The following is a 22,750-nucleotide window of genomic DNA, read 5'->3' as shown; positions in this document are numbered from 1 at the left end:
AAGGTCACTGCCTTTCAAGAGACGACCGGGAATATGGGCGGAGGATTGGCGGCATTGAGCCCGCGCCGGGAGTCTAGTGGGGCTCAAGCATGACGTCGGGCGACAGATCCATCTGCCTGGCATCAGGCGGGACAGTGAGCGACTGCGTGGTTCGTGCGGGTTGGAAGTGTTGCGCAGGAAGAGCCACACGATCGCATCGGACCCCCGGCTTGGCGCGCCGGAGCTGCGTTCACGCGGGGAGGCAGGAGCTACCCCGACATCACCATCATGGCTTCTCTATTACGGCGGGCTACAAGGCCATCAACACTACAAAGCTTCGCCAGATATGGCACGCGGTCGATGTCAAGCCAATTCGGCTTCCAGCCGCAATGGAGTCCACAGCAGCAGGACCAACAGACACCGCGCGCCATCTCACTGCCGATACCCTACGTGACGGAGACTACTGTGAGCTCAGCAGCGTTACTATTCAAGAACTAGCTGACTTTATAGGGTGGAGGCTGGAAAACTTCCGACATCTTCTCGCGTCTCCTGCAAGAGCGCATCATCTGCCTGAATGGCGAGGTTGACGACTACATGTCCGCCAACGCTGTCGCCCAGCTCCTCTTCCTCGAAGCCGACAACCCCGAGAAACCCATATCCATGTACATCAACTCGCCCGGCGGCAGCGTGAGCGCCGGTCTTGCGATTTACGATACCATGAACTACATCCGCTGCCCGGTCAGCACAATATGCATGGGCATCGCAGCCTCCATGGGATCGTTGCTGCTTGCAGGTGGCGCCGAGGGGCAGCGATACATATTACCACATGCGCGAGTCATGATACATCAGCCGAGTGGCGGATACCGTGGCAAGGCAAGCGATATTGCGGACCATGCCAAAGAGATCCTCAGGATACGGGACAAGCTGAACAAGATATACCAGTCGCACGTTACGAAGAAGAGGACATTGGAGGAGATTGAGAAGTACATGGAGCGCGACTACTTCATGGACGCGCAAGAGGCGGTGGACTTTGGTATCGTCGACAAGATACTGGAGAAGAGAGAGGCGCCGGCCAAGGAAGAGGAGAAGAAATAGGACCACCAAGTACCGAATAGCACAAGTCAGCTCATGACCAATTGTCATCGAAGTGTGTCTGCTATCGATACTGCGCCTGTATAGTAGCTTCATGCCATCTTTGGGGCCAAGGTTTGTGTGTCTTCTACATACCACTTTTGCTTATTATAGATCACCGGAACCGGAACAGCTCTATCGCACTATCTTCAAATATATTTGCAGATGCTGCACTTGAGGTTTCGTTACAATGTCATGTACCAGTGTTGAAGGCGCTTCGAGTGGTACAATGAGCTACGCCTCACCCCTGCCTAACCGCTACCAGGCACATTTCGGTCACGTTGCCAGGCTTTCCACACAAGTCTGTTTTGTTTCTGCAACAAAATCCTGTATTTGACATGAGCACTCGTTGTGTTGATAAGCGCGCGCATTCTCGATACGTAACTGAGACGGTCCTGATCCTGCCGAAGCGCTGTTCGTTCCCCATGATCCTGCTTAGGCGACATAGTGACAACTCTTAAACTCCAAGAGAATATGCATTCAGAATATCAGTCAGAGAGAAACACACATACGTCTTCACCACTTACAATGTCAGCACCTGTGTTTACCTTCAATACCTCATCGCTCCGATCGCCGTCACCAGCGTCAGCAAGTAAGCCAGCTGTGGGTGCAAGCCGTGTGCCCCTAGATAGAAGAACTGACGATAGTCAAATGCTGGCGTAAGTATGTTGTATCTGACTATTGCTACTGCTAATGTCCCGTAGATTTGACAGCCCTATGCTGAAAGTGCGCGTTGGGTCAGGCCTCAATACGGCATCATTCTTCGTGCATTCGACACTCATCACATCCAGATCCGACTTCTTCAAGCATGCCACTAGTCAGGACTCGAAAGAAAACGAAGAAACTACAGTTGCACTACCAGACGGTGATCCCGACACGTTTCGTCGATACCTCAACCTGGTATACGCACGCCAGCTGATAGTCACCAAAGGGATTATGCAATGGCTGAAACTATGCCGTCTCTACGTACTAGCGGAGAAACTACAAGACGTCACATCCAAGAACCAGATCATCGACGGGATGTGCGGCTTCTTCAACGCTATTACCTGCCGACCCGCCGTGGAAGGAAGGATCCATTGTGGGCTTCCGGCTGAAGCAACAGCGGAGCTGTATGACGGTACCACACATGGAAGCGGGGCCCGAAAACTCCTTGTGGACTTATACACAGACTTCGGCTCGGAAAGCTGGCTTCAAAGCTATTCACCAATCGCTTTGCCCGGGGAATTCATCCATGAACTCGCTATTCGCTTGTTGCAAAAGCGCGGTCCTGTGTTCTCTGATTTCCGGAATAGCTGCCCATCGTACAAATATCATGACGTCCGCGCGTCTTCCCCGGAAGTGACCCCAACTGGAACAGGAGAAGTTGAGCCAGTCTTGGCAGACGAGCGGAGCGATGCGACGCAAGCCCTTACAGTGACGAAGAAGGAGCCTGGTGGAGAAGTGCGAGAGCCCAAAGATATCAAGGAAGAAATGAAGCGTGGAAGCTCTGATGTTGCAGCTGATCAAGTTGTAACAAACCCATCCTGCCAGAATATTGCGGCCTCTACGGCTAAACCCGTGCTTGGAGGACCACTAAAAGGGAGATGAGAGCTCAAGAGAAGGGAGAAGGGATTTCGTTCTAGGAAGACAAATACCACGCAGATTCATATGTTACATTGTATTTGGAAATATTGTCGCTAATTCTAATGACTTTTTTTAACGACATGGTGGCGTAGAGATGTTCATATCACACGCCTGTAAGGTAGCTTCATTCCTGTTCAAGCGCTTTGAACACACTCAGCCAAGCCACTCCAGCTGTCGGCGACCCAAGGCGCAAGTACAACTGCCCTCTGAGCATCTCCCACGTCGCCGGTACCACCCATCGCGCCTGACAACCCAACAGCACCAAGCGTACCATTCGGCGGTGCGTTGCGCATCGCAGTTTCTTTTGCAAGCGTACTGGCGAACGCATCACCTCCAGCAGCGTCAGCGAGCTCTGTCCAACCAGTGTGTTTCCAAGGGGCAATCATAACACTGCGACGAGCCTCGTCCAACTCTTGCTCCTCACCACCTAGACTGACTGAGATGGCTTCGATGACCTTCTCCACGCGTGCCAACTGTTCGTCGCCGAGCTCCTTGTTCGTACGCAGTCGGTCCAGATCGTCTTTGATCGCTTCCATGGTTTCCAAGTCATCATCGAGTACTGTCATGGCGCCAATGAGAGTCAGCAAGCCAACATGGCCTTCGTGCTTCTCAATGGCGGTAAAGAGCTGGTCGCGAGCCACTTGCTTCTCGTTCTCTCCGCCCTTGGCCCAAAGTACTTCTGCGAGAATGCAGATGATGTCTGGGTTGGCCCCAGTTGCCTCGAGTGATGTTCGGAAATACGGTATCGCGGCGTCGAAGGAGCCACTAAAGTAGTGTGCTAGACCAGCTGTGAGACGAGCTGATAGTTTAGTCTTCGAAATCTGGTCCCCGGATAATGCGGACTGTTTGGAATCGCTGTCCAGTTCAGAGAGCAGATCAAGTGCTGTCTCAGCTTCTTCAACAGCCGATTTGAAGGACTCGATAGCGAGAAGGTTGCGGGCCAGGTCTGTCTTGGCTTGTGCAACCCGAGCCAGGGACGCCAGCGACTCTGATCTCTCATATTCTTGCTCGACTGTCTCGTTCACAGCTTGCAAAGCTGTTACAGCAGCGTCGTAGTTACCAATACGCTCTAAGAACAAGGCTGCTAGGTGCTTGTGCGGGATGTCGTAAGGTGCTTGTATGTTGAGCTGTTGAAGCGCGAACAGAGGCTGTATGAGGTTCGTGATGTTGCTGGATGACGAAGGCGAAGACACAAGGAAGTCGAAAGCCGAGACGGCGTATTGACGTTTGGTCAAAAGCAGTGACGACTCTGAAAGCTCAAATGCGTGAGTGAAGTGAGAGAGCGCCTCGTTGGAGTCTCCGGTGAGCAATGCGATGATGCCTTCGCCGACCCATGCTAATGAGTAGTCGGGGTCTTGCGATTGCGCCCTTGAGAAGGCGGTGTGCGCAAGTTCGTGATCATTTTGTAACAAGTAAAGCGCTCCTAGGTTCGTCCAGGTGTGCACACTTCGTTCGTTGAGATGTAGGGAGCGAACAAAGGCGTGCTGAGCGACCTTGGGACTCAGTGTAGTCGTGATGACACCAAGCGAGTTCCAGAACTCCGAGTTACCAGCTTCTAGCTCGATAGCACGCTTGAAACACTTCATGGCTGCTCGAAGGTATGTTGTGAGTTTCGACCCCTCAATGCCTTCCTGCTCTAAGCAGACGTGTGCTCTATACTCTGTCCAACCTAAGTTGTACCACGCTACAGCCTGTGCGTGTATGTCATGCGCACAACTGGAAACTGCTCGTTTTTGTGCAAGTATTGAGGCTTTGAGCACCTTGGTAAGAGTGTCGTCTTTATCTGCGGAAAGTGCAGCCAGCGTATCCTGTCCAAGCCCATCGATGTCCTTGTGTTCATCAAAATCGATGTTCATATCCGACTTGCTGCGCAGCACCTTCTCGATCAGCTCCACGGGAAACTGCTTTAGTTTATCTTGGACCCAAGTGAACAAACTGCATGCATCGCCCACAGCTTTCCATAGGTTAAAAGCGTCCGGCTTGTACTCGGTAATGGACATCGCAACTTCGATACCACGGGTCGCGCTATCGGCAGCCTCGCCAAAGAAACCGGTCTCAACGCAATGCCATCCCTTCTCTACGAGAGTCTGCAGAAGTGCTATCGAGACACCAAACTCTTTCGGCCGAGACGCTAGTACAGCTTCGTAACCTGCAAGAGCTTCATTGAACTCACTCAACTCGCGGTTGACGTTGGCAAGCATGTACTTGGTGAACCACCCCTCTTGGTCAGACCTCTTCAGAACAACGCCATCTGTCGGGTTTTCTGCGTAGTTGAACGCGCGTGATGCTGAGTTATATCGACCAGAGTTGTGGTAGCTCTCTCCGAGACCGACGTAGGAGTAGTAGTCATCCGGACTAATGCGTAGTGCGGATAAGAAGGACACAATGCTCTTTTGATACTCTTGCTTGTTCATCTGGACGACACCAAGTGCAGAAAACGGCCAGCTGACGCCTTTTCGTTTCGATCCTGGTGTCTGACGGGCTTTTCCGGAGTCTACCACTCGTTGGGACACGACCTCGACAATGTCCCATTCGCCTTGATTAGCGAAAAGGCGAGCAAGGCGCTCAGCTGCGACGACCTCAGAGGGTGATAGCTCGAAGGCTTTTTGGAAGCACTGCCGCGCTCGTCTGCGGTCCTTGTTGTAATCTTCGTAGAAGATGCCAAGCAGAGTGTATGCTGGCGCATAGTTCGGGTTTGCTTTGATCGCTGCGAGCAGCTTCGAATACGTTCCTTGGCGGTCCTTCCTCGCTGGCTTGGACGGATCGAGCTCCCATATACATACACCTATTCTATAAAGTGTCTGTGCGCGGAGCTCGCGGCCACGTTGCTTGGAGGCATCGAGCTGCGGGTAATCGAGGTACTCTTGGAGCCTTTCAAGACCGGTCTTGTAGTCACCGGCAAGTGCTTGACACCAGGCTGATTCTGCACCTATGCGACCATTCGAGGGATCTTGCTTTAGTGCCTTCTCAAGGAATTGGAAGGCTTGCTCATATTCCTCCTCTTCTTCTAGGACCAGCCCGATGCCGATGAGAGCAGAGGTGAACTGTGGCTTGCGTTTCAAGATGGATTCGAAGATACCCTTGGCTTCCAGATGGTTTCTTGGGGCCTGGTAGTAGACTAAAGCAGTAGCAAGCGTACTACTCAAAGCGTCGCGAGTTCTCTGAAGTGATAAGTCGGTCTTCTTAGCCTCCGCAGCAGCATATTTCAAGCCTTTCCTTGTGCTCTCGACCGCGCTTTCGTACTCCTCCAAGGACAGGTAGTAGTCTCCGAGCAAGCAATGTGCAAGTGGCGATCTTCCAGCCTCGGTAATTCCTTCAGTCATCAACACCAGACAGTCCTCCTGTGAGACTGGAACATCTTGGGTAAGAGCTACCCCACCCTCACTCAGGTCAGGTCCTTCTCTTGAGTCGCCTTCTTCTACAAGCGGGTATCTTGATATACCGCTGCTCAACCAGCCTGTGATGACTTTTGATAGGCCCTCGTTGGGAAATAGCTCAACGAACTGCCGCAAGGTCGATATGTCGAGATCCAGCAGGTCGTGCGCACTGTCCGCGTGTGACGCCATGACAGCAATCCGAATTTTTGAACCCAGCCAATGCAATGCAGAACGCCGACAGATGCTGTAATGAGAGGGATTCGAAATGTCAGAGATGTTCGAACGGTTTTATTGTGAAGGGTAGCGACAAGTAGATTACAGAGTGGTTGACGTTGATGTTCGTGTTTTGGTAAGGCTGAAGCCCAGGATCGACGCTAGCATGCCGTGCGTCATTGCCTGCTCTTTCGACGCTGCGAGCCCCACACCAAAGCTCCAATTCACTCCTCATGGCACCTTCATAACACAAGTAACGCCGTACGGACGGCTACTCCCCAAACTATCGCTATCCAAATCAACGACATGTCTACGAAAACGGCGCTGAAGGCTGCGAAGGCGGCGATTGGCGCAAAGGATTGGGAGGAAGCGAAGAACCAAGCGACAGCAGTGCTGGAGAAGGAGCCCCAAAACTACTTCGCCTACCTGTTCCTCGGACGCGCCAACGACGGCCTGAGCAGATTCGACGAAGCGGCGAAAGCCTACTATGACACGACCAAGCTCAAGCCTGAAGATCCACAGGCATGGCTCGGGCTAAGGGGCATGTACGAAGGTCTCAAGGGCGCCAAGGTTGATGAGAACATTGACGTCGGACTGGAACTAGCGCAGATATACATGAATTTGTATGTTCTGTCTATACAGGCTCAGAGGCAACAATGCTAACAAGAACAGGGACGACGCGCACAAGTCCCAATCTGCCATCGATAAGCTCGTAGATCACGCTCGTGCCCATGGCACCAAGACTCAATATGCACGCGCACTCAGTACCCAGCTGCCGTCCTCTCCCGTATACTCTTACCTCGAAGGTCGTCTGCCAGACCCGTCAAAAACGTACACGCGCATCGCCGAGATTCACGAGACACAGGAGGCTTCCACAATCAAGCGGCTCATAGAAGAGAGACGACTTCGCATCGGCGCGACACTGGAGGGTACCACAGCCTCTGTTAAGAACGAGATATACGCTACTAGCCCGCTAGAAGGGATATACGAGGAGATCATTAACTGGACGGGCGATGACGAGCTGAGGCGGGAATACGAGGAGAAGCTGCTGGCTAGAGCGTACGATACCTTGATGGTGCTGCCATCGGGAGAAAAGGCGGAGAAGAGGGAAAAAGTCATGAAGCTGGCCCATGACATGGTTGTGATCAAGCACCCGAACCTCCTGGCTTGGACAATCGAGTTGGAGTGGCGGAGCGGTATGGAGGTCGAGGCATACTAGACGATTTCACGAGATTCTGCATAGCAAGGCGTTTGGCTGTTCGATGACCGTTTTGGGGGAATCAGGCACATGAATGGGACCGAGTTCGGACACTCTTCTGAATATACGAACGTTTGCATTATGATAATCTTTGCGCAAAACTGTTTCCAAACGCCAAACGCCACCCATGCTACCCTTGTTCTCTACGCGTTCGCCGCGCCTACGACCCTCTTTCTCTCTTCTACACTGTAAAGACTTTCGCCTTGTTTGAGCGCATGAATGAGCATCGGCACACTGCTCGCCTTGAAGTCTGGCGCTTCACGCACTTTGTCGAGATCGTCAGCGAACTCAGCCGCGATTTTGCGCAGATAGAGGGCGCCGAAATCGTCTTGCGCCTGTTGACTAGCCTTTGATGCTACCTGTTTTGGTGGCGGAGAAGCTGGTACATCTGTCATAGCGACATCTTCATCTGGCTGAGCATCTGGTACACTGCCAGTCTTGGATTTCTTCTTCTTCTTCTTCTCTTTCTTAGCGGGTGCTGGTGCTGGCGCTGGCGAAACATCCTTCTTCGAGTCAGCTCAGATCAAAGCTATTCAACGCGACTCTCGTACCTTAGGTTCTTCTTCTACCGCGGCCACCTTTTGACTCTTCACGCTTGAGACATCGCTGTCACTTTCGCTCGATGATGAGACTGTCCAGTTGTTAGCGTATCCCTCGCGACTGGTTGAACCGCGCTGCTTGTACCCTCAGTTCTCGTCCTCCTCTTCTTCGACCGCTTCTTCTTTTCGATACCGCTTGCTCCTCTTTGCGGCGCCATTTCGTCGTATTTGGTGGATTAGGAAAAAGTTCGAGATGTGAATGTTGGTTATCGATAAGGCACGTGCGCCGCTAAATCAAGGGTCTGCACTTTTACTAGCCCTGGAGTCCTCATCTCTCTCGGCTCATAGCTTCACGACTGGAACCAGAATATTTTCGGAAAGGGATGCGTGCCCATCATATGTTCGAAATTACGAGTGTGACGATATGTATGCTACGCTTGCCATACCGCGAGATGCAAGTACCTCTATCTGAACTAATTCGGAAACCCTATCCTCCAGCCTCTTCTACAAGATGCTCTCTATCGTAGCAAGCTCTTCCATGGCACTCTTTACGCTCGTCTTGATTGCGTCGCCAACTGGCAAGTACGGTCGCCTTGGGTTAAGCTTCCCCTCGGCGCCCTCGATGCCAGCAGCTTTCGCACTGTATTGACTAACAGCATGCTTCGTGGGAGCGATTCCAGCTTTGATCGGGCTCTCCGCGAGCGCCGCCTTGCGGTGAAGCTCCAAGGCTTCTTGAGTCTTCCCAGTAGTATACCACTCGTAGACCTTTGAGCAGACCTTCGGGAAGACGTTACTGAATGCTGACACACATCCTGCACTTCCAACTGCGAGGCCAGCAACCAACCAATCCGCTTGGCCTGCATACGTAGAGAAGGTATCGCTTGGCAGCTCAGCACAAAGCCTGGTTATCTTCGCGACGCTACCACACGTCAACTTTACGCCGACGATCTTGCCAGGGTTCCGTTTTGCGAGCGCGGCGATCGTGACAGAATCAAGGTCCACCCCGTTGCAGATACCCGGGAAGTTGTAGATGACGATAGGCAACTCGGATTTCTGCGCAACCTCATCGTAGAAAGCCATGACGACTTCTTTAGAAGCTGCTGGCCCATAGTACGCCGCTGGTAACAAAAGTCCATAATTGGCTCCAGCCTCAATTGCGTCGCTAATGTTCTCCATGACTTGAGGTACAGAGAAGCCTGAGATGCCGACCATCAGAGGGTAGTCGGGGCCGACGGCCTCACGAGCACATTTCATCAACGCTCTCTTCTCATCGCGAGTGAGGAGAAATGCCTCAGCGTTAGAGCCAAGAACGACTAAACCAGTAAGACCCGATTTGGAGAGGTATTCAAAATACTGTTTTTGTGCGGCGAGATCCAAGGTTGCCGTGTCACTTTCGGGAGTGTAGAAGGTTACTGCGGGGCACCATACGCCCGGAGCTGGTGGAGGAGCCATTGCGACTGTAGCTGTTGATAATAGTCTCCGGGGAGGGTATGCTTTCTTGGTCGACCTTGGTGATCAAAGCGGGGAGGCGGGGTGCAGGTGGGGTCGTAAATCCGACAATGAGAACCTGTGAGCGTTTCTGTAATCAATACTTATTTCAATGTTCAGCAGCACATAGGTAGTAATATATGAGATCTGAGTTGAGAGGATGAAAGGTGGCCATGCACCATCGGAGTCATGCCGTGGGCCTTCAATAGCCGCTGCGCGGAACGTCCACGGGTTCCGACTGTCCCGATGCTCGCATTTGTTGAGCCTCATCTTCTGCCAATCTCCACTCTTCCAATAATGGCCTTCCAGATAGCGACCTTTCTCGTGAAATCCACGGAATATATTTGGAGATGTATCACTATAAGAACGCCTTGGGAGTGGCCGGTCCACCCCTCACCTGCCCTTCGTAGGTTGGCCCCACTGCTTTCGGTGGTAGACTGGACCGCTGCTGCCAATCGTAGACCTATGGAACAACAGCATGTTTCTCGGCTCGATCATCGTCATGAATACAGCCATTTTAGATAAGAATGAGAAGAGTTTTCTGTCGGCATATTCGACTATCCAGGGCAGCATTACGATCGATCCTCTTGCTTTACTTGACTCAACCCTAGCATAGGCAGATCCTAGTGTCCAGGCTGATTGCATGTGTTTATTCCAATGAGAGAACCTCTTCTCAAGCGGGCAAGATGTCGTCTCCGAAAAGTCATCAATGTCCCCCGCCCCCGCGAAACCCATATCAGCAAAAAAGGACTCACGCGACACGATCAACAAGCTCCTGACTTGGCGAATGCAACGACAGTCACGATCACCAAACCTAAAGACAGGCTCCAGAAAATACTCATGGCCGTATCGAAGAAGCACAGAGGACGATTACACGACGAACTCGCACAAAGGCTTCATCAGGATGTTCGCAACGCCCGAAGCATCGACATATCACGTACTATGGATGTTCCCACCCCTGTTCTCGTACCTACACAAGGGCAGAGTTCATCGTTCTTATTGATGCCTGCAGAGATTCGAAACGAAGTCTATCGGTATCTCCTGCCGGATGTTACCAGCCTGCGAGACGTTACCGGTCTTCTTAGCGCTTGCAAGCAGATCCGTCAAGAGTTTTCCAGCATGATAGTCGCCGAGAGCCAGTTAGTCATGAACGGCGCAGTACAGAAGAGCATCGATATGGTTCAAGTAGCTTTTTCCACTACTGAGATAGATACGGTCATCGGCACGCCCCAGATCCAGACGCACTCCCACCTTCATAACGTGAAAGTCCGTCTCGGAATGCGCGATACACGCTCGCTACCTGCCGACGCAAATGAACCACGCATATACTTCGACGACGTCTTCGCCTCGTTCCGCGAATTACTGAGCCTACATCTACCTTACGTTACCGTCAATGTCCCTGCCGCAATCGCCAAAGACGCCAGTATAGCCGATCCCGAACTTCGACATCGCCTGCTAGACGCATGCATCTTTACCTTCAGGGGATTGGAAGAGACTCCAGGGGTCACATTGAACGTGCAGCACGTTATATTCAAGATTCAGACTCACAAGTGGGATACCGCGGCTCTTATACATGAACCTGTTGTAGTCTTTGTAAGACGTATCAACGAACAGAAAGAGATTAAGTTTGATCTGCTTTGGAAGGACCCAAGGACGGAGAGCCGGCAAGTCTCCACAGATATGGCAATGATGGCACAGTTGAACGATATCGTGAGGAAGAGTCGAGAAGCTACTTTAAGTGATCATTAGTCGCAGAAGCTACTTTAAGTGATCATTAGTCGCCGGTACAGAGCTGCATACTACTGGCAAGCAACGTTGGAGATGCGAACCTGTGGCTGACAACTCCTAATCGCTAGGATATTTCTGAGTACTTAGTACAAGGGAAGCGACGCATGTTCCATAATAATTACAAACAAATTGTCTTACCTTGGGTCGCCTAATGATATCCCCACAACGAGTACGAAACTGGTCTGGGCCCCTTCAACACGTGGATTAAAGAGTTTTTCTCGTTGCCATCTGACCAAGTCTAAACGTATGGGTTCCAAGGCTGTCCCTTCGCATGAGTATAATTTTATTCTTTGCCGCCAAAACCCCATCACCTACCACTGCCCCTCCTGCCCGCTTAAAATCTGAAACTAGGGAATATATCGACATGAGTAACGCGTCTAGCAAAAGCGCGCGAGGAGACTCCGACCCGATGACCAGTGGGTACAGCAAGTCAGCTCCTACCCAGGACGGCACCAATCGCCTCCTCCAATTGCCAGGCGAGATACGCAACACGATCTACGAATACGCACTCACCGCCAACCATCACGAGCTCTTCTATCGCGATTCGATCGACTTCGACACCATACCCCAGGCAGTGACCGAAGAGGTCAACAGTATAGACGATATCTGGCACGCAACACCCCAAGAATGTGTGGATGCGTATTACGAACATGAGTCCGCGCAGGGCGTAAAGCTGTGTTCTACCGCAGAATCTACATCCGAGTTCAACCAGCTGAAGTACGTGTGCAAGCAACTCTACAAAGAGACCAAGCACTTGTCACTGTTATACAACGATATCGTATTCGCCCAAGACAACGTATGCGCTCAAAACGCTACCCATCAGTTCATCCGCTTCGTGCGCCAATGCGACAAGTCTTGGACTTCTCAAGTCAAAACTGTGGAAATTCGACCATTAGTTCGCTCCAAAGATGAACGAGTGGATGTCGGAGGCCTCATCGTGAAAGGGCACTTCGATGAGTTGCGCATTACGTTAGCCGACCCCTGCCATAAGCTAAATCTCCTGGCCGACTACTGCATCGAAAATCCCAGGGTGCATGTCCGATTCCGTTTATTGGCATATGGACCATTGTGTCTTATGTATCATGAGGCAGCGCTTTTTCAACGTCGACTTCCCTCAGTCTTCTATGGAAATGGGACCTGCGTACCTTTTGGCAACCATCTGCGTGTTGTCAACGACCATTGCAAGACTCTAGCTGTTCGGCTGAGCCAATGTCGCAATTTTCGGTTGTTCCTTACCAAAGAGGAAGCGTTTGATGAGCAAAGACTTAGGAAGTGTATGGTAGAACATAAGTTCTTTCGCAAACACATCTTACCGCTACGTGATGGGGGATTGCAGGAATGCATCGAGGGTAGGAGGAGTATCTTTCTTGAGGGGGTGTGATTACAGGTAGTCTCGGAGAGGGCGAACGCGATGCATTAGTAAAACAAGGACATCTGCGCTTAGCACAAGGCATCTGCTCGCTCAAATATGATTCCTTCATTCGACGAATACCAAACTACATCCTTAGATCTTAATACCCTCCAAAATCGGCTTCGCCTCCTCACTCTGCCACCACCCATCCTTACCACCAGGGAAGCTAAACCGATCCATACTCTCAGGCTTCATCTCAACCGAGTAACCAGGATCCATAGGAGTAACATAGTAACCGTTCTCAATCCTGGACGGGTGGAAAAAGTGCTCATGCAGATGGTCAACGTACTCCAACACGGACTTCTTCCCCGACACAACAACGTAGTCGATGGTCGAAAGATGCTGTGTGTACTCTGGAAGGCCCACACCACCCGAGTGCGGTACGATGGGGATGTTGAACTTGGCGGCCATGAGGAGCACGGCAATGACTTCGTTGACACCGCCGAGGCGGCAGGCGTCGATTTGGCAAATGTCGATGGCGCCTGAGGCGAGGAATTGCTTGAACATGACGCGGTTTTGGCACATTTCTCCTGTTGCGACACCAATGTTGTATGGCTTTAGGGCTTCGCGAATTGCTTTGTGGCCGAGGACTGTTGAGGTCAGTATGCGTTTCTCTATAACATAGAAGCAAGGAAAGGGGTACGTACCGTCATCAGGGCTGGTGGGCTCCTCGATAAACCACGGCTTGAACTCCTTCAACGCCTTCATGTACTCAATCGCCTCCGGTACACTCCAGACTTGGTTCGCATCGACCATGAGCACATTACCCTTGTCGAAACCAATGATCTCTCGTGCGATGCTGAGACGCTGCTTGTCTTGCGCAATATCGCTGCCGACCTTGAGCTTGAAGTGCTTGTAACCCTTTGACAGTGTCTCCTTCAGAAGACCACGCATCTTGTCTTCACCGTAACCGAGCCATCCTGCGGAAGTCGTGTATGCGGGGACGGCGCGGCTATCAAGGGCTTCTTGGAGTCGCTCCTTCTTGCCGGCTTCGGCTTTGGTCAAGATCTCCAGCGCCTCCTCGGGGGTGATGGCATCGGTGATGTAGCGGAAATCGATCAAGTCGACTATTTGCTGGGGTGTCATGTCTGCAACGATGCGCCATACAGGTTGGCCGAGCGATTTGGCCCAGAGATCCCAGATGGCGTTTACGACGGCACCGAGAGCGAGGTGGATGACACCCTTTTCGGGTCCAATCCACCGGAGTTGAGAGTCGTTTACCAGGTGGCGCCATGTCTTTCCCCAGTTGGCAACTAGTGAGTCGAGTGTGTGGCCCTTGATGCGGTCGGCAAGGTAGGCGATGGCGGTGCATACAATCTCGTTACCGCGGCCAATTGTGAAGGTCTGCAAATTGTAAGCAATCAGGAAACGAATGGATTCAGTTGCCAAGTGGTCACAAGTTGGCCGGTTCAGGGGTACCCATGAGTTGGGGAAAGAGATGAGATGATCAGGGCGGAGTCGCCATAGTAGCTCATCTCTTCTACTCATGGCCAACATCGAATGAGATTAGACTTACCATACCATGACCCTTGAACTCAGAGTCTGTGTGTAGGATACAGTAAGCTGAAGAGTAGTCTCCCGCTGCGTTCATAGCATCGGAACCAGTCTTGTCAAGGGATGTCTATTGCAGACGCGTTAGATTCCTCTTTCTCTATTGTATAGCTTGAATGACTAGGGAGCATACTGGAAACCGCACATCCCTCGTCTCAGCACCTGTGATTGTAATGGCCATTGTGGTGTTTTCGTTGTGTTGCTACCGATGTTCGGAATGATCGGAATACCCCGCAAAGCTACCAGAAGTTGAGATTCTTTTCAAGGCAAACTTGAAAACAAGAGATGAAGGTGAATAAAGAAGTCGAGTTGAGATGATTGAGGGGATACTAATTCCGTCTGGAGGCAGGATCTAGACGGTCTATTTAACTGGCAAGGCATCCGGCACAACACTCCACGCATCTCCACGCCAAATAGTGCCAACCGCCCGCGCCATCGTGAATTCCACCCCACTTGCCCCTCATCATTCGTGGAAGATCTCGGCGCGCCACTTTCTGGGGCTGGAAAAATCGGGGCATTTGGCAACGTTGCCGGCATTTTATTTACCTCACACGTGAGCTGTACAGTGCTACACCCCACGAACTATAGGGGTCCCTTGCCCAGGACGCGGCTCCAGGTGCTTCGCGGCTAGGCGAGAAGCTTGGGCTTGACGACGCGTGACAACGCTTAGCAGCGTGCGAGGAGAAACTACGTAGAAAGCCGCCGTGATGACACGGGCAAGTAGTTCAATATGAAGCTTGTTCCTGACCTACCCCAACGACTTCTTTACGATCGTGAAGTGTGATCAAATACCGCGGCAAACAAGGCTTACCGGCCGCGGGGTGGCATGAGTGGGTTTAAGGAGTAGTCCAACCCGAGGATCATGAGTACCATCAAGGTAGACTCTCAATGCTGAACATCAGCAAAGTAAAAAGAGCACGCATAATACTTACGCCGCATAAGACTACAGCGAAGCATCATCCAAATTTGAACAACGGTAAAGGAAGAACGGCTGTGTATTAGTGGTGTGACAATCGAAAGTAAAAGGACGGACCTGGTATGACTCTCCATTCCAACCATACACCCATTATCTACACGTCGTTTCGTGATGCAAGATCCGAGGACCCTACAGCGCGTCAATACTACCCAAACAAGACCAAGACCTCCCAAATACTCACTCGCCCGGTTCGTGAGGAATGCAAGAGCCGTATCGGTGATGAATCCGAAAGGCACTGTCGAAGATGGATTGCTGTTCCACATGAGCAAAAAGCAACGTCCTCATTTGATACCCCTCTTCTCAGTCTCACTGTAGTAGATGACCATACGCCAGAGCTTCTTCACGAGAGACTCAGCCTCGTCATCGAGAGCCACTTCCAAGTTCTCCACCAGGGGCTGCGGTGCGCCCTTGCTCTTCAAATGGTCCACGATAGCGTCGACAAGCATCTCTTCTTGTACACCAGTGAGCTCAAGAACCTTGTTGGCAGCCCACTGCTTGATATCCTTGTCGATGTTTTTCTGAGGCAAATGCTCCCAAGCGATGGGCCATTTCCACAGGCCTTCCTTGTCGTTGGGAATGTCGCGCGCCAACTGTCGCTGGGCTTCTTCGATTTCTTCTTGCGTAAGGTTTGCACGTACAGCCGCATCGAAGTTGATGGGCACGAGAGTTCGCTTCTTGGCACCGGATTGATCTGTGAGGTCCTCGTCCTCGAGCAGATTCTCGACATCGGCGGCGGTTCGACGGGGAGCGGCAGTCTTTTCGAGCTTCTTGGCGGCGGCCCCGAGCGAGATCTTGAAATGAGCTGGCTCGCGCTGTTCCTCCCTGCGCATAAGCTCTTCGCCTTGCTCCTCCAAGAAGGCATCGGCCTGGCCGCGGGCATGGTCCTTCTGCTTCCTCTGCGAGGCCAACTCGCGCCGTTCTTGTTCGCGATCGATCGCGTCTTCCTTGGCCTCCTGACCACGAACTGACTCGCGGTCGCGGATCCAGTCGCTGTGGTCGCGGTAGTAGAGATCGCGTCTCGAAGCTGCCTCTTGATCATCGTCGAATTCTCGGAGTTGCTTCGCTTGTGCCGCACGAGCTTTCTCGCGTTCCGCGTCCATATTCTTGAAGTAGTCGTTTGTACGCTCGACCGAAGCAAAAGTACGACGCTCGGTCTGGAGCCAGCGTGAGAGTTGCTTCTTGTATGCCTCATCAGCCTCTTCTGCTCGCTTCTTCTTGCGACGACGCTCAAGTTCCGAGTCGCTGGCGGAGTCATCGTCGTCCTCGCGGTTGATGTATGCACCGTTATGTACGGCACCGCCATTGACAAAGTTGACACCACCTTGGTAGTCTCGGGGGAACTGTGAGCCCTTGGGTCCACTGGGTGCACCTTGAACACCCCGTTCTGCTCTGGGGCCCAGCGGTACACCATTGGCACCTCCGGGTCCAGTAGGGGCGGATGGTGGTGGGGATGCACGTCTACCACTACGCCTGCGCTCCTCGGCTTCAAGCTCCTCTTCTTTCAGGAGTCGTTCGCGATCGCGTTGGTTGGAACGGTCGCGGAAGGCAGCAATTTCTGCGGCGACAATTTCACGCATCTCTGCAGGGATGTCCGCAAGCTCATCCTCGCCATTTGCAAGGTTGACGAATGCAACTTCCACATCTTCACCGTCTTGTGCCTGTGCATCTTGCATCATTGTGTCTCCTGCGTAGTCGACGTGGGGTGCGTTCGGCGGGTTGAAAAAGCTCGCGAGGACCGAGGAAAGCGCTTCTTTGGCACTGTCGAGCCTAAATTGAACCGTGGCCTCGTCTTCGTTTCGGGTCTTGCTCCATTCCTCTGCGTACTTGATCGAAGCATCATCCACCATGACGTGCAACTTGGTCGTCTCCACCTCGTCTTGTTCGCCGTCGTCGGTTTTGGGCTTGCCGGCCTTTTGACGCTTTGTAGGCACACGCACGTCTTTGAATATCTCGGCGGCTGTCTCCAAGCTCTGAGCGTCTCCAAATTCGGCGAAGCCAAACGTCTGGGGCTTGTTGTTGGCGTCGGTAGCTCTCGTCCACCGAACAAGCTTTCCTGCCGTCTCCAGGATGCGCTCCATGCCCTCATCGCCTCCAACGCCATCGGGAATGTTGCCGACGAAGATGGTTCGCGCGATATCTTCGCGCGACGGGGGATTAACGGGCTGGACGGCGTCCCTGCGATCGCCGTCTCTGTCCATGCCAAGGCCACGGCGACCGGGTGGTGCGGCGTTGTCTCTTCGGCCGCCTACAGGGCTGTCGACAGCGCCAGGTCGTCCGCCCTGTGTTCCCAGACGGATGACGGGCGCATTGAAGTTGAAGGTGGGCATGTTCGTGGGCGGTGCCCATCCGGATGGCAGAGCGCGTGGTGCATTCATTGCTGGCGGGCCTTGGGCGTTCGCGACACCGGGGGGAACTGCTACGCCGGGGGGAGCTGCTGCGCCTGGAGGACCTGCGCAATGTCAGCTTTGCTATTGTCAGTTATTGCCATCACATACCCATTCCAGGCGGCGCCATGCCTGCCATGCCTGGCGGAGTGCCTGCGAAGCCCGGAGGGCGGTTGTAGCCCGGAGCACCTGCGCATGTTAGCTGAGTTCGCGTCGCAAAGGATCGCTTGACATACCAGGATAGCCGTACATCTTGCGCAGATATACAGTCGCCGAACTTGGTGGGATTATGTAAAGAGAGAGGTTGAATAGATTGTCGAGGTCGCTGTCGCGTGTTACAGTGAGAGAAGAAGTCACAGTTGAGATTTGGAGCTCGAGGAACGCTCGGACCACTATATCGCCGACAAATTTGGGAACCGCGACGTGCATGGCCTCCATCATTCACCGGAGCCATCCCGCAATTGCCCGCCGCCAGCACGTCTAATCACCCCGCCCATGTCAATACTGTAGCAGCAGAGATTCAGAATGGCCTCACGATCGTTGGGCGAGCTTCTGCTCCGCCCTTCCAACTTCACACGGATACCGCACACCTCGAGCCGGACATGTCAACGAGCGATTTCGCACACACCGAGATGCCTTGCGCAACAACCACTGCCGAAGAACGACGACGAGCACTACGTACCCGAACGGGAAGCTCAACGGCCGCAAGCCCGCTACATGCCTGAGCGGGAGGCCGCAGCACCACAACCTCGGCCACAGCCCACCACCCAAAGAAATACTACACAGACAATGGACGCTCTCCTCGGCAGCATGCCTCGGAACGCAGGGTCTAACCCACCAACCAGCCGCGTCTTCGGCGAGGAGTTTGCGGGCTCCGGCAGCAGACGACCTGGTAGGAGGCCAGGCCTGGATTTCAGCCAAATGGCGACGACCGATGGGATGCTAAATCCCACCCTCGCCAACAAACCCTCCGAGGCGTCACCACTCGCTGTACAACAAGAAGAGACATTTGCCCAGTTCCCGCGCTTGAACCCCGCATATGGACGCACTGTAGAGTTGGATGTCAACCGAGGACGGGATATTGTGAGGGGCATCGGCATGTTGGGAAGTTTGATGGCAAGGAACAAGGTCAAGAGCGACTTCAACAAGCAAAAGTTCCACGAAAGAGGCGGACTGAAGCGGAAGCGGTTGGCATCTGAGCGGTGGAGAGCGAGGTTCCGAAAGGGTTTCCAGGACGTCACAAACCGCGTGACAGAATTGACGAGGAAGGGATGGTAGACATGAATGCTCTTGTTCTAAGACTTTGGGATGGTTTGGAGGGGCATGTGTAAATCGGATGTGTACATATTGTACTATAAGAGCATTTGCATAAGAAGCAATGACTGCTTCTCGATTTGATAGATACAAACAGATCACGGTTGTCTCCGTAAGCTAAAGATGTAGCAATACTTCATACCGCACGATACTGTGAGGGTCACCCTGAATACACATGAATCCACCCATCATATTGTCAAATCCAGGACGTGGCTTTATACAGCTTGACTTCAATTGGCCCTTCTGAAACAGAAACAGAATACATTCCGCTTTCAGTACAGCAAATCTGCATCTTTTTCGTCTTCACAACCATGTCGCGCAGGTGAAGCTTGGATTGCGGAGTTGCACCGGGAGTGTCTTTGCCGCGGGCGGGCACAGGCCAGGGACCTCGATCCGTACTCAACAATGTCCAAGTTGACACATGCACCTCGACCGTCGCAGCTGCCTTACGCGCAGCACCAACTACATATGCGCTTAGCGACTCCTTGAGCCTCCTCTATATCATAATCGCCATGATATCGCAACGAAAGTCACCATCATGGCTCCTTGTCGTCGCGTTGTTCTCGTCCTTCGCAGCAGCGTTGAGCGGCCAGGAGCCCATGAAGAGCGCAGAAGAGGCACGGGGATATAACCCGGGGGAAATGATACCAGTCAGTTGTTTGAACAGGACCATGTAAGTCTCAATACCCATCTAAAAAGGTGCGAGTGCAATTGCTAACCCCAACCAGAGAAACCGGTGAACACGTACGTCTACGATCTCCTACCCAAGCCACCCGCGCAAATACCCCAAAACCCATACCTCAGCCCTACTAACACACCCCCTCCCAGATCACTGACGCCGCCGGCCACCTCCAATACATACCCTTCCCCACCTGCAACGAAACCGGCCAACCCCTCCACCTAAACTTCGGCGTAGAGAAAGACGTAAACTGCACCATAGACTTTGTAACGGACGAATTCTTCCACCTGCTCGAATTCTACATCCACAACGACGCGCCCCTTTCCTGCCGCATCCCGTCCAAACCGCTCCCACCCAGCGTCCTAGAAACCGAATACCGGGTCAGCGATGAAAGCACACAGGAGGGCGCACTGGGGACGCAGAGTACAATGTACACGCCCCTCATCATTGCGCTGGCGGGGACACTGCAGTTGAGCCATTTGCATGTGGGGAATTACTTGAATCTGCTCGTTCATGCTAGTCCTAAGAGTGTGGCGCCCGGGACGGTGGATGCGGCGACTGCGTATTCCGTGTCGAGTCATACGCGCAATACCAAGATTACGATTGGGGATCCGTTGAGTCTGGCGTTCAGTGTGCGATGGTATCCCAGCACGACGCTGCCTCCAGGTTGGAGTGGATATGGAGGACATATTTATACTAGTACGTTGGTGTACTGTTTCTTGAGTGCCGTGGCGAGTGCGGCTGTCTGCGTTGTTTACTTCCGTGGTGTGGAATTACCGAGACGACTGAAGAGGTATGCTACGGATCGGATGAATGGTGGAGGTGGAAGAGGATTTGGAAACGGAGGTAGTGGATACGGGCTTCCTGTCGCTAACGGACGAGGAGGCGGCATGGGCAGTGGCTATGGGTTGGGAGGATATGGCTACGGAGGCGGAGGCAAGCGAGTCGACTGAGCTTGACATGTGGCACGTGTATATATAGGCGTGACAATATACTTCAATGTGTCCATTCGTATTCCATGATCTCAGTATCATCTACAGATACTTGAGATGCTTGCTATATAATTTATCCTCCAGTCATCAAGTCGTTCACCCATTACAGCCTGGTCACACATCATCCGCTTACAAAGTAGACTTCTTCTTGAAGGCGTTGATGAGACCACTTGTGCTAGCATCGTGAGAAGAAGACTCCTTGGACTCGTCAAGCTCAGACAGGATCTTCTTGGCCAACGACTTGCCGAGCTCGACACCCCACTGGTCAAAGCTGTTGATGTTCCAGATGGCGCCCTCGGTGAAGGTGAGGTGCTCGTAGTAGACAATCAAAGCACCAAGAGTGGCAGGTGTGATCTTGTCGGCCAAGATGGATGTGGTGGGTCGGTTACCCAGGAAGGTCTTGTGAGCGACGAGGTCCTCGGGCGCACCCTCAGCCTTGACCTCATCGGGAGTCTTGCCGACCATAAGGGCCTCAGCTTGGGCAAAGAAGTTGGACGCAAGCATCTTCTGGTGCTTGTTGCCCTCAACGGGGTTGTGGCTCTGGGCAGCAAGGATGAAGTCGGTGGGGATGAGCTTGGTGCCCTGGTGAAGGAGCTGGTAGAAGGAGTGCTGGGCATTGGTAGCCGGCTCACCGAACAGGATGGGACCGGTGGTGTACTTGACGTAGTCACCGCTGCGGGTGATGGCCTTGCCGTTCGACTCCATGGACAATTGCTGGAGGTAGGCAGGGAACCTGTGCATGTACTGGTCGAAGCTGGAAAGAGTTAGACTAAGCCTTTACGCCAGGTAGCAAACTTACGGAGAGACAAGGTGGGTCTGGGCACCGAAGAAGTCGGAGTACCAGACACTCAGAAGACCGCCGATGACGGGAATGTTCTGCTCGAGAGGGGTCTCCTTGAAGTGCTTGTCCATGGCATGGGCACCAGCGAGGAGCTGGTGGAAGTTGTCGAAGCCAATGTAGAGAGCAACGCTCAGACCAATGGCACTCCAGACACTGTAACGTCCACCAACCCAGTCAGAGAAGCCGAACATGTTCTTCTTGTCAATACCGAACTTGGTAACCTCCTCCTCGTTGGTGGAGAGGGCAACGAAGTGCTTAGCAATGTCCTCCTGCTTTGCGCTCTTCAAGAACCATGACTTTGCGGTGTTGGCGTTTGTGACGGTCTCGGCGGTGGTGAAGGTCTTGGAGGCGATGAGGAAGAGAGAGGTCTCCGGGTTAGAGTCCTTGAGGGCCTCTGCGATGTGGGTACCGTCGATGTTGGAGACGAAGTGGATCTTGAGATCACGCTGGGAGTAAGCCTTGAGAGCTTCTGAGACCATGACGGGGCCACTAAAAAGAGTTAGCACGTTTTTGAAGCGTATTCAAGTTGCGTGGAATTGCATACAGGTCGGAACCACCAATACCGATGTTGATGATGGTGTCGATCTTCTTGCCAGTGTATCCCTTCCACTCGCCACTGCGGACTTGCTCGCTGAACTCCTTCATGTGGTCGAGAACAGAGTTGACGTCCTCAACGACGCTCTGGCCATCGACCTTCATCTCCTGGTTGGAGGTGTTGCGAAGGGCGACATGGTAGACGGCGCGGTTCTCAGTGAAGTTGATCTTCTCGCCAGCGAACATGTCATCGCGGAGCTTCTCGAGGCCAGCCTCTTTTGCGAGCTCGATGAGGAGCTTCAGTGTCTCTTCGGTGACGAAGTTCTTGGAAAAGTCGAACAGGATCTCGGAGTTCTCGGCATCGTTCTTGAAGGTACGGCTGAACTTCTCGAATCGCTACGACGTTTTAGCAAACGTACTAGGATAGCTTCTTCTGGACTTACCTGAGGATCCTTCTTGAAGTACTCTTTCAGGACGATGTCCTTGCCAAGCTTCTGGTGGTGGTCCTGGAGCGCCGACCAGGCGTTGAGGTCAGAGGCCTGTGCGAAGCCGGGCATGTTGTGTTACGGGATTAGGTGTTGGGGTATAAAGGTTTGAACTTGGACAATTGGAGAGGGGTAGGATCAATTGCAAGTGTGAGATGATGAAGAAGGTGTGAGTAAGGTGAAGGTT

The 22,750-nt window shown here is 52.8% G+C and overlaps 12 protein-coding genes across 12 annotated transcripts; 6 read left to right on the top strand and 6 right to left on the bottom strand.

The window, feature by feature from the left end:
* Positions 1–267: 267 nt before the first annotated feature.
* On the top strand, positions 268–1,074 carry J4E78_002423 (uncharacterized protein; the record flags this gene model as incomplete). Its single annotated transcript, XM_049363070.1, has 2 exons — positions 268–444; positions 490–1,074. The coding sequence occupies 2 exons, from the start codon at positions 268–270 to the stop codon at positions 1,072–1,074; spliced, it is 762 nt and encodes a 253-aa protein (XP_049225662.1).
* A 1,793-nt stretch (positions 1,075–2,867) lies between these two features.
* J4E78_002422 (uncharacterized protein) lies at positions 2,868–6,299 on the bottom strand (the record flags this gene model as incomplete). The annotated part of the gene is made up of 1 exon (XM_049363069.1): positions 2,868–6,299. The coding sequence occupies one exon, from the start codon at positions 6,297–6,299 to the stop codon at positions 2,868–2,870; it is 3,432 nt and encodes a 1,143-aa protein (XP_049225661.1).
* Positions 6,300–6,629: 330 nt separating this feature from the next.
* On the top strand, positions 6,630–7,542 carry J4E78_002421 (uncharacterized protein; the record flags this gene model as incomplete). The annotated part of the gene is made up of 2 exons (XM_049363068.1): positions 6,630–6,946; positions 6,996–7,542. The coding sequence occupies 2 exons, from the start codon at positions 6,630–6,632 to the stop codon at positions 7,540–7,542; spliced, it is 864 nt and encodes a 287-aa protein (XP_049225660.1).
* Positions 7,543–7,724: 182 nt separating this feature from the next.
* Positions 7,725–8,338, bottom strand: J4E78_002420 (uncharacterized protein; the record flags this gene model as incomplete). Its single annotated transcript, XM_049363067.1, has 3 exons — positions 7,725–8,084; positions 8,133–8,212; positions 8,266–8,338. The coding sequence occupies 3 exons, from the start codon at positions 8,336–8,338 to the stop codon at positions 7,725–7,727; spliced, it is 513 nt and encodes a 170-aa protein (XP_049225659.1).
* Positions 8,339–8,624: 286 nt separating this feature from the next.
* On the bottom strand, positions 8,625–9,572 carry J4E78_002419 (uncharacterized protein; the record flags this gene model as incomplete). The annotated part of the gene is made up of 1 exon (XM_049363066.1): positions 8,625–9,572. The coding sequence occupies one exon, from the start codon at positions 9,570–9,572 to the stop codon at positions 8,625–8,627; it is 948 nt and encodes a 315-aa protein (XP_049225658.1).
* Positions 9,573–10,448: 876 nt separating this feature from the next.
* Positions 10,449–11,357, top strand: J4E78_002418 (uncharacterized protein; the record flags this gene model as incomplete). Its single annotated transcript, XM_049363065.1, has 1 exon — positions 10,449–11,357. The coding sequence occupies one exon, from the start codon at positions 10,449–10,451 to the stop codon at positions 11,355–11,357; it is 909 nt and encodes a 302-aa protein (XP_049225657.1).
* A 448-nt stretch (positions 11,358–11,805) lies between these two features.
* J4E78_002417 (uncharacterized protein) lies at positions 11,806–12,589 on the top strand (the record flags this gene model as incomplete). The annotated part of the gene is made up of 2 exons (XM_049363064.1): positions 11,806–12,192; positions 12,488–12,589. The coding sequence occupies 2 exons, from the start codon at positions 11,806–11,808 to the stop codon at positions 12,587–12,589; spliced, it is 489 nt and encodes a 162-aa protein (XP_049225656.1).
* A 311-nt stretch (positions 12,590–12,900) lies between these two features.
* LGD1 (L-galactonate dehydratase) lies at positions 12,901–14,539 on the bottom strand (the record flags this gene model as incomplete). The annotated part of the gene is made up of 4 exons (XM_049363063.1): positions 12,901–13,397; positions 13,455–14,151; positions 14,324–14,428; positions 14,492–14,539. 4 exons carry the CDS (start codon positions 14,537–14,539, stop codon positions 12,901–12,903), a joined length of 1,347 nt encoding a protein of 448 aa, XP_049225655.1.
* A 1,076-nt stretch (positions 14,540–15,615) lies between these two features.
* On the bottom strand, positions 15,616–17,970 carry J4E78_002415 (uncharacterized protein; the record flags this gene model as incomplete). Its single annotated transcript, XM_049363062.1, has 3 exons — positions 15,616–17,783; positions 17,830–17,907; positions 17,955–17,970. 3 exons carry the CDS (start codon positions 17,968–17,970, stop codon positions 15,616–15,618), a joined length of 2,262 nt encoding a protein of 753 aa, XP_049225654.1.
* A 537-nt stretch (positions 17,971–18,507) lies between these two features.
* On the top strand, positions 18,508–18,996 carry J4E78_002414 (uncharacterized protein; the record flags this gene model as incomplete). The annotated part of the gene is made up of 1 exon (XM_049363061.1): positions 18,508–18,996. One exon carries the CDS (start codon positions 18,508–18,510, stop codon positions 18,994–18,996), a length of 489 nt encoding a protein of 162 aa, XP_049225653.1.
* Positions 18,997–19,544: 548 nt separating this feature from the next.
* J4E78_002413 (uncharacterized protein) lies at positions 19,545–20,664 on the top strand (the record flags this gene model as incomplete). Its single annotated transcript, XM_049363060.1, has 3 exons — positions 19,545–19,705; positions 19,761–19,776; positions 19,861–20,664. The coding sequence occupies 3 exons, from the start codon at positions 19,545–19,547 to the stop codon at positions 20,662–20,664; spliced, it is 981 nt and encodes a 326-aa protein (XP_049225652.1).
* Positions 20,665–20,832: 168 nt separating this feature from the next.
* Positions 20,833–22,635, bottom strand: J4E78_002412 (uncharacterized protein; the record flags this gene model as incomplete). The annotated part of the gene is made up of 4 exons (XM_049363059.1): positions 20,833–21,457; positions 21,503–22,033; positions 22,089–22,474; positions 22,522–22,635. The coding sequence occupies 4 exons, from the start codon at positions 22,633–22,635 to the stop codon at positions 20,833–20,835; spliced, it is 1,656 nt and encodes a 551-aa protein (XP_049225651.1).
* Positions 22,636–22,750: the final 115 nt, after the last annotated feature.

Source organism: Alternaria triticimaculans (genome assembly GCF_023758025.1).
Source record: "Alternaria triticimaculans strain BMP 0046 chromosome Unknown scaffold_2, whole genome shotgun sequence".
In the NCBI taxonomy this organism is placed as follows: domain Eukaryota; kingdom Fungi; phylum Ascomycota; class Dothideomycetes; order Pleosporales; family Pleosporaceae; genus Alternaria; species Alternaria triticimaculans.
The sequence above is the reverse complement of the archived record's forward strand: the minus strand, read 5'-3'. Positions and strand labels throughout refer to the sequence as shown.